General features: G+C 49.0%; 1 protein-coding gene across 1 annotated transcript in view; it reads left to right on the forward strand.

The window, feature by feature from the left end:
• Positions 1-17,730, forward strand: part of trap1 (TNF receptor-associated protein 1) — a 41,993-nt gene that overhangs the window by 6,273 nt on the left and 17,990 nt on the right. Inside the window, exons 9-15 of the mRNA XM_070900836.1 lie at positions 31-186; positions 1,035-1,155; positions 3,124-3,193; positions 7,559-7,706; positions 9,671-9,856; positions 10,480-10,618; positions 16,222-16,307. Of these exons, the coding sequence (XP_070756937.1) occupies positions 31-186; positions 1,035-1,155; positions 3,124-3,193; positions 7,559-7,706; positions 9,671-9,856; positions 10,480-10,618; positions 16,222-16,307 (906 nt within the window). The remainder of the gene's footprint in view (positions 1-30; positions 187-1,034; positions 1,156-3,123; positions 3,194-7,558; positions 7,707-9,670; positions 9,857-10,479; positions 10,619-16,221; positions 16,308-17,730) is intronic.

Consider the following 17,730-nt stretch of genomic DNA (forward strand, 5'->3'; position numbering starts at 1 on the left):
AATTTAACGCGGAGTTTCTTTCTGTTTCAGGCTCTGTGGATGATGGATCCGAAAGAGATCAGCGAGTGGCAGCACGAGGAATTCTACCGCTATGTTGCAAAGGCTTATGACAAACCGCGTTACACGCTCCATTACCGGACCGACGCCCCGCTCAACATTCGCAGCATCTTCTACGTGCCAGACATGGTGAGTGTGGCTGGTCAGGGCCAGATCAGATCAATTCCACTTCTAAACGGGCCAGTAGTTCCCTCCCCTGGATGGAAAATGCCTCTCGCAGTCTGCAACCCTTCACTTCTGTTAGTTTTCTTTTCATTTAACGACAGTACAGAGCTGGTTAGCCAAGAAACAACTCTGCACCTCCCAGTCTCTTGGAAACATATAGGGAAAGAAAGGCCTTGCATTTACATAGCGCCTTTCATGACGTCCCAATGCGCTTTATTTACCCCAATGAAGTACTTTTGGAGTGTAGTCACTATTGTAATTATGGAAACACTGCATCCAATGTACGCACAGCAAGCTCCCACAAACAGCAATGAGACAATGACCAGATTATCTGTTTTAGTGATGTTGATTGAGGGATAAATATTGGGCAGGATGCTGGGGCTAATGCTCCTGTTCTTCCTCAAAATAGTGTCATGTGGGTGAGGGTCGGGGGGGGGGGGCGGTGGGTGAGGGTCGGGGGGGGGGGCGGTGGGTGAGGGTCGGTGGGGGGGGGGCGGTGGGTGAGGGTCGGGGGGGGGTGGTGGGTGAGGGTCGGGGGGGTGGTGGGTGAGGGTCGGGGGGGCGGTGGGTGAGGGTTGGAGGGTGTGGGGGGAGGGGTAGGGGTGGGTGGGGGGTGTGCAGGTTGGGGGGTGGGGGGGGCGGTGGGTGAGGGTCGGGGGGGGGCGGTGGGTGAGGGTTCGAGGGTGTGGGGGTAGGGGTGGGTGGGGGGTGTGCAGGTTGAGGGGTGGGGGGGGCAGGGGGTGAGGGTTGGGGGGGGGCGCAGTGTGAACCTTCTACTCTTTGCTGAGTTTTTTTTCCCTTTGGCTGTGCAGAAGCCGAGTATGTTTGACGTGAGCAGAGAGATGGGGTCTAATGTGGTGTTGTACAGCCGGAAAGTGTTGATCCAAACTAAAGCCAGTGACATCTTGCCCAAGTGGCTCCGATTTCTACGTGGTGAGTGTCTGGCTTCAGATTCCTCGTCAACCCATTGCCAGGGTTGTTGCATTCCGAGCTTCTAGTACTGTTCCTCGAATACACCTGTCGGGCCAACAGCTCAGTAATGCTTGTCCCCATCCTCCCTTTCCCCATCATTGCGTTTTCTCCCTGTGTCCCCATGAGGCTGGGCCTCAAATGTCAGATCTTGTGTTGGCCTTTGGAGAGCAGGCTATTGTACGATGGGAGGAATCACAGCAGAGCGTCCAGACAGGTAGACATTTCATTGGATCAACTTTGGGTTCCAGGGGCCTTTCCCCGTCCCCGGGGCCCCTCACTGGGGCCTTTCCCCCTGAGCCGGGACCCCACACTGGGGTCTTTCCCCGTCCCCGGGGCCCCTCACTGGGGTCTTTCCCCTTGAGCTGGGGCCTTACCCCCTGAGCCGGGGCCCCACACTGGGGCCTTTCCCCGTCCCTGGGGCCCCACACTGGGGCCTTTCCCCGTCCCTGGGGCCCCTCACTGGGGCCTTTCCCCGTCCCCGGAGCCCCTCACTGGGGCCTTTCCCCCTGAGCCGGGACCTCTCACTGGGGTCTTTCCCCGTCCCCGGGGCCCCACACTGGGGCCTTTCCCCGTCCCCGGGGCCCCTCATAACATAAGAAATAGGAGCAGGATTAGGCCATACGGCCCCTCGAGCCTGCTCTGCCATTTAATAAGATCATGGCTGATTCGATCACGGACTTGGGTCCACTTCCCCATCTGCTCCCCATAACCCCCTATTCCCTTATCAGTTAAGAAACTGTCTATTTCTGTCTTAAATTTATTCAGTGACCCAGCTGCCACAGCTCTCTGAAGCAGTGAATTCCACAGATTCACAACCCTCTGAGAGAAGAAATTTCTCCTCATCTCAGTTTTAAATGGGTGGCTCCTTAGTCTAAGATTATGTCCCCTAGTTCTAGTCTCCCCCATCAGTGGAAACATCCTCTCTGCATCTACCTTGTCAAGCCCCCTCATAATCTTATACGTTTCGATAAGATCACCTCTCATTCTTCTGAATTCTAATGAGTAGAGGCCCAACCTACTCAACCTTTCCTCATAAGTCAACCCCCTCATCCCCAGAATCAACCTAGTGAACCTTCTCTGAACTGCCTCCAAAGCAAGCATATCCTTTCTTAAATATGGAAACCAAAACTGCACGCAATATTCCAGGTGTGGCCTCACCAATACCCTCTATAGCTGTAGTAAGACTTCCCTACTTTTATACTCTATCCCCTTTGCAATAAAGACCAAGGTACCATTGGCCTTTCTGATCACTTGCTGTATCTGCATATTAAACTTTTGTGTTTCATGCACAAGTACCTCCAGGTCTCGCTGTACTGCAGCACTTTGCAATCTTCATTTAAATAATAACTTGCTCTTTGATTTTTTAATCTGCCAAAGTGCATGACCTCACACTTTCCAACATTATACTCCATCTGCCAAATTTCTGCCCACTCACTTAGCCTGTCTATGTCCTTTTGCAGATTTTTTTATGTCCACCTCACACATTGCTTTTCCTCCCATCTTTGTATCATCAGCAAACTTGGCTACGTTACACTCAGTCCCTTCCTCCAAATCACTGGGGCCTTTTCCCCCTGTCCCCGGCCCCCCTCTGGGGCCTTTCCCGTCCTGGAACCTCTCGATAAGATTTTAGTTGTGTTTTGGGAAGAGTCACAGGGCCGCTCGCGATTACTTTCCTTCCTTCTGATGATTCCACTGGGCGGATTTAGCTTCTCTCCTAGTTTATTTTGTTTAACAATCCTGTCCCCAGCCTGTGGTATCAAACCAGCGGATGGAAAGTATCGAGTGTTTTGCAGTGCCCTAAATCCCCACTGCCTGCATGGTACCGACTGCAGGGATTAAACTTTCATTCCACTCTGTGCTGTCCGATGATCAGTGATATTAAATGTGTCTTTCATACAACTTCCTCCATTTGTTTTGTGCTCGGTGCAGGTGTTGTTGACAGTGAGGATATTCCGCTGAACCTCAGCAGGGAGCTGCTTCAGGAGAGTGCCCTCATCAGGTACATCGCATTAGAGAGTTAGACCGAACCTAGAGCGAGAACACAGCGCTGAGAGACAGAAATCCCGAACTCTTCGATTCGATTCCAGCCTGTAACTCACTCCCGGGTATCTGGTATTCTATATATAAACTCCCCGAACCCCCCGATTAGATTCCAGCCTGTAACTCCCGGGTATCTGGTATTCTATATATAAACTCCCCGAACCCCCCGATTAGATTCCAGCCTGTAACTGACTCCCGGGTGTCTGGTATTCTATATATAGGGACCAGGACAGGGTACGGTAGCATAGTAGTTATGTTACTGGACTAATGATCCAGAGACGTGAGTTCAAACCGCACCACTGAAGCTATCACTGTTTCCAGTCAGGTATTCAGTGTCCTACAACACTCAAAAAAGATTAATTTTCCTGGCCCCTCTCTTTTTGCTGACACATCAAGCAGTGAAAATAGTTTTTCCAATTGACCTTATCAAAGCCCTTCATAATTTTTAACACTTTGATTGATCCTTTTGTTCCAATTGAAAAGAACCGTTGTTTTTCTACTTTCATAAAACATTTCATCCGTGGCATCAACTGCACTGTCTCCACTGTCTGGATATCCTGCCCAAAGTAGGATTCCTCAAACTGGACACAATATTCTAACTGTGGCCTAATCAATGATATGTACAGCCTGAGCATAACCTCTTTGGTTTGCTACTCCCCGTCTCGCTATTTATAAAACATACGATCCAATATGCTTTTTAAAAATAGAAACAATCCATCAACCTATCTTCCTATTTTTAAGGATCTATGTACCTCCGAACAGAAAACACATATTTACAGCTATATTTGTTTTCAAGCAACGATGGGGGGGAGCTCTTTAAATAGAGAGCCCCCCCCCCCTCTAACTGATAGTGCTACTCTCTAAGGATGAACATTCTGTATTCAAATCTTCTCATGATCAAGAGAATAAGATAATGATAGGGAACGAGCTGGATAGCTCTTGGTCGGTCGGCGCGGACACAATGGGCCGAAATGGCCTCCTTCCGTGCTGTAAATTCCTATGATTCTATGACAGCATAGTGATTGTTACTAGAATAGCAACCCAGAGGCCTGGACTAATAATTCAAAATTTAAATTCAGTTGATTAAATAAATCTGGAATAAAAAGCTAGTATCACTACCGTATTGTCGTAAAAACCCAAAGATCTTCTCACTAACTGCTAGGGACTTGTACCAAAATCAGGAGAGCTGTCCCACAGACTAGTCAAGCAACAGCCTGACATAGTCATACAGAATCATAGCTTTCAGCCCATGTCCTAGACTCCTCTATTACCATCCCTAGGTATGCTCTTTCCCAGTGACAGGACAGACCCATCTGGCACAGTGGTATACAGTTGGGAGGGAGTGGCCCTGGGAGTCCTCATTGATTCTGAACCCCATGAGGTCTCGTGGCTTCAGGTCAACTATGGGCAAGGAAAACTCCTGCTGATTACCACCAACCGCCCTCCCTCAGCTGATCAATCAGCACGCCTCCATGTTGTACACCACTTGGAAGAAGCACTGAGGGTAGCAAGGGCACAGAATGTACTCTGGATTGGGGACTTCAATATCCACCTCCAAGACTGGCTCAGTAATGCTGGCCGAGTTCTGAAGGACATAGCTGCAAGACTGGACCTGCAGCAGCTGGTGAGAGAACCAACACAAAGGAAAAACATACTTTACCTCGTCCTCACCAATCTACCTATCGCAGATGCATATGTCCATGACCGCATTGGTAGCAGTGATTGTGGAGACAAAGTCCCATCTTCACACTGAGGACACCATCCATCGTGTTGTGTGGCACTACCACCGGGCTAAATGGGATAGATTCAGAACAGATCTAGCAGCTCAAAACTGGGCATTCATGAGACGCTGTGGGACATCAGCAGCAGCAGAATTATATTCCACCACGTATCAGATCAAAGCTCTGCAGTCCTGCCACATCCAGTTGTGAATGGTGGTAAACCATTAAACTGACAGGAGACCCCATGATGGCGCAGTCCAGCTCGTGAGTGCAAAAGACAAGGCTGAAACATTTGCAACCATCTTCAGCCAGACGTGCCGAGTGGATGATCCATCTCGGCCTCATCCTGAGGTCTCCACCATCAAAGATGCCAGTTTTTAGCCAATTTGATTCACTTCACGTGATATCAAAAAATGGCTGAGCTCACTGGATACAGCAAAGGCTACGAGCCCCGACAATACCCTGGCTATCGTGTTGAAGACTTGTGCTCCAGAACTAGCTGCGCTTCTAACCAAGCTGTTCCAGTACAGCTACAACACTGGCATCTAACCGATAATGTGGAAAACTGCCCAAGTATGTCCTGTCCATAAAAAGCAGAACAAATCCAATCCTGCCAATTACCGCCCCATCAGTCCACTCTCAATCATCAGCTCAGTGATGGAAGGTGTAGTCGACAGTGCTATCAAGTGGCACTTACTTAGCAATAACCAGCTCATTGATGCGCAGTTTGGGTTCCACCAAGACCACTCGGCTTCAGGCCTCATTACAGTCTTGGTCCAAACATGGACAAAAGAGCTGAGTCCCAGAGGTGAGGTGAGAGTGACTGCCCTTGACATCAAGGCAGCATTTGACAGAGTGTGGCATCAAGGAGCCCGAGTAAAATTGAAGTCAATGGGAATCGGGGGAAACTTTCCACGGGCTGGAGTCATACCGAGCACAAAGGAAGGTGGTTGTTGGTCAATCATCCCAGCCCCAGGACATCGCTGCAGGAGTTCCTCGGGGCAGTGTCCTAGGCCCAACTATCTTCAGCTGCTTCATCAATGACCTTCCCTCCATCATAAGGCCAGAGTGGGGATGTTCGCTGATGATTGCACAGTGTTCAGTTCCATTCGCAACACCTCAGAAAATGAAACAGTCCATGCCCGCATGCAGCAAGATGTCATTGAGGATTGAGCTGATAAGTAGCAAGTAACATTCACGCCACACAAATGCCAGGCAATGACTACCTCCAAAAAGAGATAATCTAACCACTGCCCCATGACATTCAACGGCTTTACCATCCCCGAATCCCCCACCATCAAAATGCCCATTGATGAGAAACTTAACTGGACCAGCAACCCAAATACTGTGGCTACAAAAGTAGGTCAGAGGCTGGGTATTCTGTGGCGAGTGTCTCATCTCCTGACTCCCCAAAGCCTTTCCACCATCTACAAGGCACCAGTCAGGAGTGTGATGGAATACTCTCCACTTGCCTGGATGAGTGCAGCTCCAACAACACTCAAGAAGCTCGACACCATCCAGGACAAAGCAGCCGCTTGATTGGCCCCCCCATCCACCACCTTCAACATTCACTCCCTCCACCACCGGTGCACTGTTGCTGCAGTGTGTACCATCTACAAGATGCACTGCAGCAACTCGCCAAGGCTTCTTCGGCAGCACCTCCTAAACCCGTGACCTCTACCACCTAGAAGGACAAGGGTAGCAGGCGAATGGGAACACCATCACCTCCACGTTCCCCTCCAAGTCATGCACCATCTTGACTTGGAAATATATCGCCGTTCCTTCATTGTCGCTGGGTCAAAATCCTGGAACTCCCTAACAGCATTGTGGGAGCACCTTCAGCACATGGACTGCAGCGGTTCAAGAAGGTGACTCACCACCACCTTCTCGAGCAATTAGAGATGGGCAATAAATGCTGGCATGCTAGTGACACCCACATCCACGGAACGAATAAAAAAATATATAAACTCCCCGAACCCCTCCATTAGATCCCAGCCTGTAATTCATTCCCGGGTATTTGTTGTTCTAAATATAAGGTTATAACAATGCTACAGATACTGGCACTCCTTCAACCCCCTGTCTAAGTCATCATTCTTGTGAGTTGAGAGATCGGTTAGAGAAAGACATCGCAGCCAAACATCACCCTGTTCTCACCTGATATCCCCCATGCACTTTCCAGCAGAAAGGACTGAGTAGTGGTTACAATCAGTATAATTGTAGAACCTCACTGCTGCCCCCTGCTGGGATCAACTGCCTCATTACGGGCTGGAGGTCAGACTGAGGACTTTCCTTCACTGCCCAACACAGTACCCCACTGGTCTGCATTTGCCCGGGGAGGGACAACAGCTCACTGAACGTCCTGGGCCTCCAGCCTGCCTCACTCTGTATAACTCACGGCATGTGTTCCTGTCTGTGTCTGTATAACTCTCGGCATGTGTTCCTGTCTGTGTCTGTATAATCACGGGCGTGTGTTCCTGTCTGGGTCTGTATAACTCACGGCGTGCGTCTGGGTCTGTATAGCTCACGCCGTGTGCCTGTGTCTGTATAGCTCACGCCGTGTGCTCTGGGTCTGTATAACTCACGCCGTGTGCTCCTGTCTGCAGGAAGCTGAGAGATGTTCTGCAGCAAAGACTGATCAAATTCTTCCTGGACCAGGGAAAGAAAGAGCCTGAGAAGTTCATCAAGTTCTATGAGGATTATGGATTGTTCATGCGTGAGGGGATTGTGACGACGACTGAGCAGGATGTGAAGGTGTGCTGGTGTGGGAGTTCTAAATGGGGCTTTGCTGCGATTTTCAGCCTTCTGTCTCCGAACACCTCGCATCCGTGTGTACAGCTGATTTGGACTTGGCTGCAGGGGCTGAAATCTCAAAGTTTGCTGGTGATGTAGAATTATGGGGTTTGTCAAACAGTGAGAAGGGCTGTAAAAGTCTTCAGGAAAATGCACAGGTTCGTGGGATGGGCAGACAGATAGTTAAGTGTGAGAAAAAACGAAGGATGGAAGCAGACACTCAATGAGAACGTGCTGAAGGCTGTGGATGAGCAGAGGGACCTGGGGGTTCAAATACATAATTTCCTGAAAATGTGAGGTGGATAAAGGTGAAAGAGAGCTGAAAGGGTTTTGAGTTTTATAATGGGGTGTACAAAGTGTGAAAGTAAAGGGAGAGTTGTTGTGATCTGGAACGCGCTGCCTGAAAAGGAGGTGGGAGCAGATTCATTAATAACGTTCAAAAGGTATTTGATAAATACTTGAAACTGAGAAAGTTACAGGGCTGTGGGGAAAGAGCGGGGAGTGGGACTAATTGGATTGCTCTTTCAAAGAGTCGGCACAGACATGATGTGCCGAATGACGGCCTCCTGTGCTGTAAGATTCTATGAAATGATAAATTTGTACAAAACATTGGTGATGCCAGTTTTGGGCCCAATTCTAGAAAGGGCATTAATTCCACAGACAGAGTAGTAGCTTCACCAGGATGATACCAGGGATGTGAAACTAGTTCTGAGGAGAGACTTGAGATACTGCGACTGTCGCTACTGGAGCAGAGAAAGTTCGGAAGATTCAATTGGGATTTTTAAACCATGAAGAGTTTTGATAGAGTGAATAGGGAAAGGCTGGTTCGTCTGGTTAGTGAACAATTGAAACATCAGAGAGAATGAGGAGAGGGGTTGGGGAATTTCTTTACACATGGTTGTTGGAGCACAGAATGTTTTGCCCCAGGGAGTGGTTGAAGCAGAGACCATTGTATCTTTTAAGGGAAAATTGAATAAATAGTTGAAGCAGAGGAAGATGCAGGTCCATGGGAGGTGTGTGGGGCGGGGGGGGGCGGGCAGATTGGTTTTTGGATGCTCCAACATAACATAAGAACGTAAGAAATAGGAGCAGGAGTAGACCATTTGGCCTCTCGAGCATGCTCCGCCATTCAATAAGATCATGGCTGATCTGATCCAATCCTCTATCAATGCTAATATATTACCCCAACCCTGTGAGCTCTTGCCTTGTGCAGTAACCTTTTATGTGGCACCTTATCGAATGCCTTTTGGAAATCCAAATACATGACATCTACTGGTTCCCCTTTATCCACCCTGCTCGTTACATCCTCAAAGAACTCCAGCAAATTTGTCTAACATGATTTCCCTTTCACAAAACCACGCTGACTCTGCTTGACTATTTTCTAAATGTCTAAACTGTTTCCTTAGTAATGGACTCCAGCATTTTCCCAACGACAGATGTTAGGCTAACTGGTCTATAGTTTCCTGCTTTCTGTCTTTCTCCTTTTTTAAATAGGGGCGTTACATTTGCAGTTTTCCAATCTGCTGGAACCTCTCCAGAATCCTGGGAATTTTGGTAGATTGCAATCAATGCAGCCACTATCTCTGCAGATAATCAACACGATGGGCGGAATGGCTTCCAGCTGGAATACTGTCGGGGTCCAGAGTCTCCAGACCCTGTGCTCCAGCTGTCCTGGTACCTTGATCACGTATGAGCTTATAAAGAGCATGTTGACAGCTGAGCATGGTTGTGTCGGTGCTCCAGGTTCACACTCTGATGCCCCACAGACATCACGAGCAGGACCCGACCCAGCTCTGGGTACTGAGGCTGGTTCTACAGCCCAAGCTGCTGCTCTAGACCACGGAGCACCCTCCCGGACTCTGTTCTATGTGGTGCAGCCCAGCTGGTTTTGCCACGTTTAAACGACATTTGTGTTGTGTGTTTAGGAGGATATCGGAAAACTGCTGAGGTTCGAATCGTCTGCACTGCCGGCGGGTCAGGTGACCAGTCTGGCCGAGTACGGCAGCCGCATGAAAGCGGGGAGTCGAAATATTTATTACCTGTGTGCGCCGAACCGCCACCTTGCACAACACTCGCCGTACTTCGAGGCCATGAAGAAGAAGGAAATGGAGGTGAGGCGGAGGGAGGGAACTTCCAATGTGCGGTTTGCTAGCCGGTACTTTGCCGTACTCCCCAGCTCTGTCTGAAGGCGGAAACATTGTGCATATGTGTTACATTTCCTTGCTTGCTATCAGGTGAGTTTTCATTGGCACTGTTAAGCTGCACTGATGGCACACGTCATAAATCAACCAGAATACCTGTGCTCACATCCAGCAGAGTGACTCATCGTTGCAGCCCCTCCTCGTACCTGAGGCCCGTACTCTGTCCTCACCCAGCGGCCTCTGTTAGTCCTGCAGCAAGTGAGGGCCTCTACACAACAAGCAGAAGTGTGGACCCTGCCTGATTTTCCATATGCCCCCCTAACCAATCCCGTGCCCCGAGAGGTTTAGGCCTATTGTGGCAATCCAGGAATTGACGGGATTTCCCCGGTCTATATGACTCGCAGCCTCCCCGGTCTATATGACTCGCAGCCTCCCCGGTCTATATGACTCGCAGCCTCCCCGGTCTATATGACTCGCAGCCTCCCCGCAGTCAAGCCAGCTGCATTTGGCGTTGCGACCCTGTGCTTCCAGCGCATCCTGTGCTCCGCGAGGGCAGGTTTTAAACTAACCCTGCGGTGTCTCTCTGCTTGTAGGTTCTCTTTTGCTACGACCAGTTTGATGAGCTGACCCTGCTGCACATGCGGGAGTTTGACAAGAAGAAGCTGATTTCTGTGGAGACGGACATTGTGGTGGATCATTATAAGGAGGAGAAGTACGAGGACAACAGGCCGGGTACGGTGCCCTGCAGGAGGAGTCGGACCTGGCGGCTTCAGACTGGCTGACACCCGCACTTGGCACTTGTCTGAAGGCCAACTAGTGATTACTGTCCTGGGGGAGTTTTCAGTTTGTTGGTCTGTGTCTGTCTCTCTCTCACTCTCTGTCTGTGTCTCTCACTCTGTCTGTGTCTCTCACTCTGTCTGTGTCTCTCACTCTCTCTCACTCTGTGTCTGTCTCTCTCTCACTCTGTGTCTGTGTGTGTCTCTAACACAGTCTGTGTGTGTGTGTGTGTGTGTCATATTCACTCTGCCTATGTGTATATCTGTCACACTCTGGGCTAGAAATTCCATTTTTGGTCATAGCGGTATTTTTCCGCCTAACATTCAGGCAAAAATGCGCCCAGCGGTAAAAATCGGCATTGCACGAGGATTCGTGGCGCAAACCGCAAATTTTCTGCAACTTTTCTCCGAGGCCAATACCGCTGCGAGTTGGGCCGTGGGGGGTAAATACCTTTTTTTAAAAAGTCACAAAACATTCACAAGACACTTAACTATCGAATTGCTGCAAAAGAATTAAAAAATAAATACTTTGGCCTCAATTTTGCCCAAGCATTTTTTGGCGTATTGCCAGAGTTATGCCCATTTTTCTAGGCCACAACTGCTCTAAAAAATAAATGTGCCAAATTTCCTTGCTTTATTTTTTTTAATTGGCACCGTGCAGCCTGTCCTGCAGCCTTGGGGGGTGGGGCCTAATGTATGCACCAAAAAAATGATGTTGCCCCTTCTGCGCATGCTCGGGGGAAGAAAAGGCCGTTTTTGACGCGATTCCTATGGGCGCGCATGAGTAGTACAGCTCCTGGTCTGCAATCGGCCATTTTTAAAGAGCCAGTTGTGTGAGAACTTTTAAATATCATTGGAAAAATTTGAGCTATAATACAAGATGCAGCACGGCGCAAGGATCAAGAATTTCTTACAGGATGAAGTGGAGGCACTAGTTACTGTGGTTGAGAACAGATGGTATGAGCTGGACACCAGCACAGGTCACATAAAAGTTTTGCCCAAAGAAATGAAGAAACGCTGGAACCAAGTTGCAGAAGATTACTGCGCAGTGGTGACCACCATGAGATCTGGCCAGTGTAACAAGAAGTGGCAGGACCTTGGTCAAGTAGTTAGTGTAAGTAATATTTTCATTTTTCAGTGGAATTGCTTTTGTAAATGTGACCATCTGTATATGTCCCACCCAGCAGAAAGACACCCTCTCTAAAAAGTTATATTTTCACCTTTGCAGAGGAAAGTGGCACACACTAAACGAGAAAGAACTCTGAACAGGAGGGGGCCAGGCAAATCTGCACCCACTGACACCCTTGGAAGAGAGGGTCGCTGCTTTGATGGGTCCTGCCTGGAGAAAAGCAACCACCACTGCACAAGCTGGGCCCACGCTCGAGGGAGAGGGTAAGTCCTATAAATTCCAGTCTAGCTTTGCTAAATGTCAAGTACTGCGCGGGCTAGCCATGCTTCGGTTCCTGGGGATGTCTCCGTCAGCTACGCTTCGGTTGATGCAATGTGCTATCATTCATCGTGGTCCTTCAAATCAGCCTGCTGCCTGCACTGTGTGAGCCTACTCATGTCACCCACCCTGCCCCCTCCTCTGCTGCTAACCATTTGTCTGTTCTATTATATTTTGTAGAATTTGAGGCTAACCCTGACGATGCAGAAGAAGATGAGGACGAGCTTGAAGAGGAGAATATCTTTCAATCCCACCTTCCAGACCAAGAGCATGGGGAGGAGGGGCAGGCGATGGATAGGTTGTGGGGAGGTCATTGGATATATTCAAGAGGGAGTTAGATATGGCCCTTACGGCTAAAGGGATCAAGGGGTATGGAGAGAAAACAGGAAAGGGGTACATGATCTTATCGAATGATGTGCAGGCTCGAAGGGACGAATGGCCTACTCCTGCACCTATTTTCTATGTTTCTATGTACTCACTTTGGAGGAGGTGCAGGTGCCACCCACTGAGGTGTCAGCCCCTTCCCCGAGTGGTTTGAGTGTTGGTGGGACATTCTCACTGTCCGAGGCTGGGGATTCCAGTTGGATGCAGCGAGGCACACCCAGGGCCCCACCGTCCCAGGCTGCAGGTCCCACTGGGATGCGGCAAGATACACCCAGGGCCCCATCGTCCCAGGCTGCAGGTCCCACTGGGATGCAGCAAGGTACACCCAGGGCCCCACCGTCCCAGGCTACTGGCCCCAGTGGGATGCTGCGAGCCACACCCAAGGTGAGGAGGGGAAGGAGAGCTCGACTGCGTTCTCCTGAAGTGCAGGATCTAACAGATGTGGTTCACAAGATGGCAATGAGTGCGGAGAGTATTGACCTTACCCGATCACTCCTGGACACCCATCAGTGGGGTGAGTGATGAGGTATCGGGACTGTCGAGAGAAGTAACAACACTCTCACGAGAAATGGGAATGCTGCCAGGACACATGAGGGAGGGAATGTCGCAGGTAGCTCATACACTGTCGATCAACATGAGGGAGGGCATGTCACAGGTAGGTGAGGCACTGTCAGCGAGCATGAGGGAGGGAATGTTGGAGTTAGCTGCTGCAATAAGGGAATATGCCACACCCCACGCCCATTGACAGAATCAGCTGCTGCTCCCACTCCAACCCCCAGACCAACCTCTGAAGAGGCCCAAGCCAGGCTTTCCACATTACCGGCTGCTCTCCCCCACCATGCCCATCAAGAAGTGCGCATTACCCAAGATGTTCGAAAGAATAAGCTTGGTACCAACCTGAGAAACGCTGCACCACCGTCTGTAGGCAGGGTGGTAGAATCACCAAGACCAAGCGCAGCGGACGGTCTTGGAATAAGGTGGAGGAGAGATGGGTGCAGCCTTTCTTTGTTGTTGTTGCTGTTCTCAAATTAAAAGATTTTTGTAAGTTATGTAAATTCACAAGTTCAAAAGTTTGTAAGTGATCTTAAATGAAAACTTTAAAGTTTGATACAAGAATATTTTTATTTAAGTTAAGTACAAACAAATGTTAAACTTTTGAATAAAATATATTTTAAATTATAACTGAATCATTTCCATTATTTGTTCGATTATTAACACAACTTTTTGAAGTAAACTAGAATCATTTCCATCATTGGTTCCATTAACACAACACAACATTACGGAACAGCTCCAAACAGTAAACATGGTCCATTTGGAATAGTTGCCGCTGAGCCTTCAGGCAGCAAAGCGTTCACTGATGAGCTGCTGGCGCAAGGCTTGAACAATTGTTAAAGGGGCACGACGGCCCACCCTCCTTCACCATCGTGCTCCGGGTTCAGGTAGTTGCATGGCTTCCTCGTCGTCCTCATCATCATCTGCATCTTCCTCCTCATCATCAACCACTCTCACCTCAGGTGGGTCTTCTACTACCAGCTGCTGCTGCCTCATGATGGCTAAGTTATACAGCATGCAGCACACAACAGTGAACTGACCGACAATCTCAGGGGAGTATTGCAAGTAGCCTCCGGAATGGTCCAGGCATCGGAAATGCTGTTTCAAGATGCCAATGGTCCTCTCTATTATGCTGCGCGTCACAATGTGCGACACGTTGTATTCCTGGTCAGCTTCCGTCTGGGTTATGCGTAGGGGAGTCATGAGCCAGGTGGCGAGGCCATACCCTTTATCTCCCAGTAGCCAGCTCTGCCCTTCTGGCTGTTGCTGAAACATGGCAGATACAGCGCTCTAGCGTAGGATGAACGCATCATGGGTGCTCCCAGGTGTCTTGCATCAACTGACATGGTGCGATGCATGTCGTCACACACGAGCTGCACATTCACGGAGTGGAAACTTTTTCTGTTCCTGTACATCTCAGAATCCTCCACAGGTGCTCGCAAGGCGATGTGGGTACAATCAATGCAGCCCCGAACCTTTGGGAAGCCAGCAATCCTGGAGAAGCCCACAGCCCTGTCACACATTGCCTAGGCAGTCATGGGGAACTTTATGTAGTCATTCCTCCGGCCATATAGTGCAGCAATCACCTGCCGAATGCAGACTTGCTGTATGTTGAGAAATGGCGCACACATCCTCAGTTGTAGCTTGGAACGATCCGGATGCGTAGAATGAAAGTGCAGCTGTAACTTCACTTCAACAGACAAAGCAGTCCTCCTGACGCTTCTAGGTTGTAGCTCTGCTTTTACTAACTCACTGATTTCAGTTACAACAACTTTGCGGAAACGTAACCTTCTGACACCATCTGCATCACTCAGGTGCAGGTACGAATGCCTGTCTCGATATACCCGACATAGATAAGGCCTCCTGCCCATCACCCTACGGGCTCTGAGGTTCCTCATGTGATGACGTCAAATCAATTATTTCCTCTACAGCACCATCATGCAAAAGGCTTGCACAAGGTATGGCATTGTCAGTATTGCCCAAAGCTTAAATTTTACCTTTGCAAGAAGCTCAAAACGGCAGGCAAGCAGGACAAGGTTCTTTGTTCTCTCTCCCCACAAGGTCTGTATGGACCACACCCAGGTCTGAGCAGGCAGTGATCGGGGACCCAACTGCCCGGGCTATATTTGCTGCATAGTGCAGGCTTCTGATGTCTTCCACAGTCCCCCAACCACCCGGGCTGGATTTGATAGGTAGTGGCCGGCTTCTGATGCCTTCCGTATGCATTCCACAGCAGCCCCCCCCCCCCCCGGGCTTCTTTTGCCAGCCGAGCCCCTGTGTCCGGACGCGGGACCGATTCTGCCGCCCGACACTCCGACCCTCAAGCCCTGTTTGCTGACGTTCGGTGGTGGTGTGTCAGTTGGAAAAAAATGAAAACTTACAGAATTCCATCAAACTCCCATTTACTGTGTTATAAGATGAAAAAATTTAATCTTTATTATGCATATTTAAGTGTTCTTGACTCCTTCCAAAACGTTGCTGAAAAACAATGGCGTCTTTTTGCGCCGGTTTTTCAAGGTGCGCTTTTTCTTAACTCACCAGAAGGCTTTTTGGGAGTGGTCACACACGCCAACCTAGGAGACACACTTTTTTTTTGGCAAACTTACATAATTGACAAAAACTGGCACAGACATCAGGTTACGCAAAAAAACTATCATTAAAAAAATCGTAACTAACTGAGTTATGCTGGCACACATTACCAAAGAATCTTAAATTTTTTAACTTACCAAAAAATCACTGGGGAAAATTGAGCTCTTAAACTTACCATTTTTGCAGGTCTTCATACCCAGCGCTGTTCCAAGGGCCGCAACGCAGCTTTTTCCCGGGTGTTTTTTTTTGTCCTACAGGTGCGTTGCGAGCCATATTTTAGGCAAAAGCACTTTTTCAAGTCTTGCATGCCAAAAACGGTGAACTATTGCCGAAAAACTGGGTGCAAGTGAATTTCCAGCCCTGTGTCTGTGTGTGTCTCACTCCTGCATGCGCCTGTGTTCTCACCCCACCCCCAGGAGCAGGCAGTCTCTGCCTCAGCTGCGAATGGTGCTTGAAGAGAACGGGAGTGACTTTTTTTTAAAAAGGAGAAAAGTACAGAAACCTAGAACATTTCTTTCATTATTGTATCTCAGTAACTGTCACTGCGACTGATTCCACTGATGCTGGGATTGCTTCTCTCTTCACAGCGACTGACCGTCTGTCCGAGTCGGATGCTGAGGGGCTTGTGGCATGGATGAAGAATGCACTTGGAGAACGAGTGGCCAATATTAAGGTAATAAAACTATGACTCAATCCCTGTGTGTCAGCTCAGCAGTGCCGAGGGATTGAGTGCATTCACTCCACTGTTGCTTCTGAAGTCACCAGACAAGAGGATGTAACCTTAAATTAGAGCCAGTCCGTTCAGGAGAGAAGTTTGGAAACTCTTCTTCACACAAAGGATGGCGGAAGTGTGAAATCTCTCCCACAAGACGCAGTAGATGCTAGTTCAATTAGTAATTTTAAATCTGAGATTGGTAAGATTTTTGCTAGACAAGGGTATTAAGATGTAATGTCTTTAGATGCTCTGATAATGACTCCAAGAGGCAATGTGTTGTACTTGAACTGTAGTGACCTTAAACCTTTATTTGTTAACTCCAGATTGAGGATCACACATGGTGGTTTGCCTTTTATACTAGGCCTGGCACACCTGAACAGGTAGCTTACAAATCTCCCACTGCAGTGCCCTCTAGTGGTACATCATATGTAATGGTACCAGTAGTAAATATGTAGGATACATGACATCACTCTCCCCCAAGTTCTTAGTGCAAATTGCCTTCCTGCATTGACTGTGCTCTGGGCTTAACTCTATCTGGTTGACCCATGGAGGGTCGTTTCCATCTTGGGTGAGTGGGTGATGTTTTGTTGGCAGTAGGGGTGCTGGCGGTTTCTGTTTATGCATCCATGACCACTCCATTCTCTCTCTTTTCCCCCCCCCCCCCACCACCTACTGATTGTGCCGGGGGCTCATTACATTCATGTACATTCAAGTCCAAAAAGAAAGATTTGCATTTACCTCATCACATTTGTGGTACCGTTGTGAGGCAAGTACCTTTAACTGGTGAGGTACATACTTGATATACTTTTGGAGTGGGTGCTGGAGTTAGAACCGGTGTGTGAGGACAAACTGGTGCCAGTGAGTCATATTTCTTTTACACATTCGCTGAAGGTGGCCCTTTGTGCTGCAGCCTTTACACACATAGTCTTTAAAGCGGCACTGGTGAGCCCTGTGATTCCCTCCGCGACACCAGCATGCAGCTACTCGGTTAGACCCCCTCGGCGGACTCTGAGTTAAGGGACTCGGGGGCCTGTTCTCTCTCCCCTGTAAAGATTCACATTCTACAGCCCAACCTCTAAAAGGCGCCATTCTGTGTACAGTACTTGCCGGGTTTGAGTCCTGAGGATGAGTCATCTGCCTAGAGCCGCAAGTCGAGGTCATGAATGCTTGGCTCACAGAGATGGCCTTCTGCAGTGTGACTGTGGTATCCACAGATATTAGCTTATGAAGAAGGCCCTCATGGCTGATTCCAATAATAAAGATATCCTGCAGCACTTCGGTGAGGTGGTTGCCGAAGTCACACGGTGCCGCCAGCCTCCTGAGGTCTGCAGTGTATTTCACGATTTCCTGGTCTTCGGCCGTCGGTGTAAAACCGGTGTCT

Source organism: Pristiophorus japonicus, chromosome 15, assembly GCF_044704955.1.
Source record: "Pristiophorus japonicus isolate sPriJap1 chromosome 15, sPriJap1.hap1, whole genome shotgun sequence".
NCBI lineage: Eukaryota > Metazoa > Chordata > Chondrichthyes > Pristiophoridae > Pristiophorus > Pristiophorus japonicus.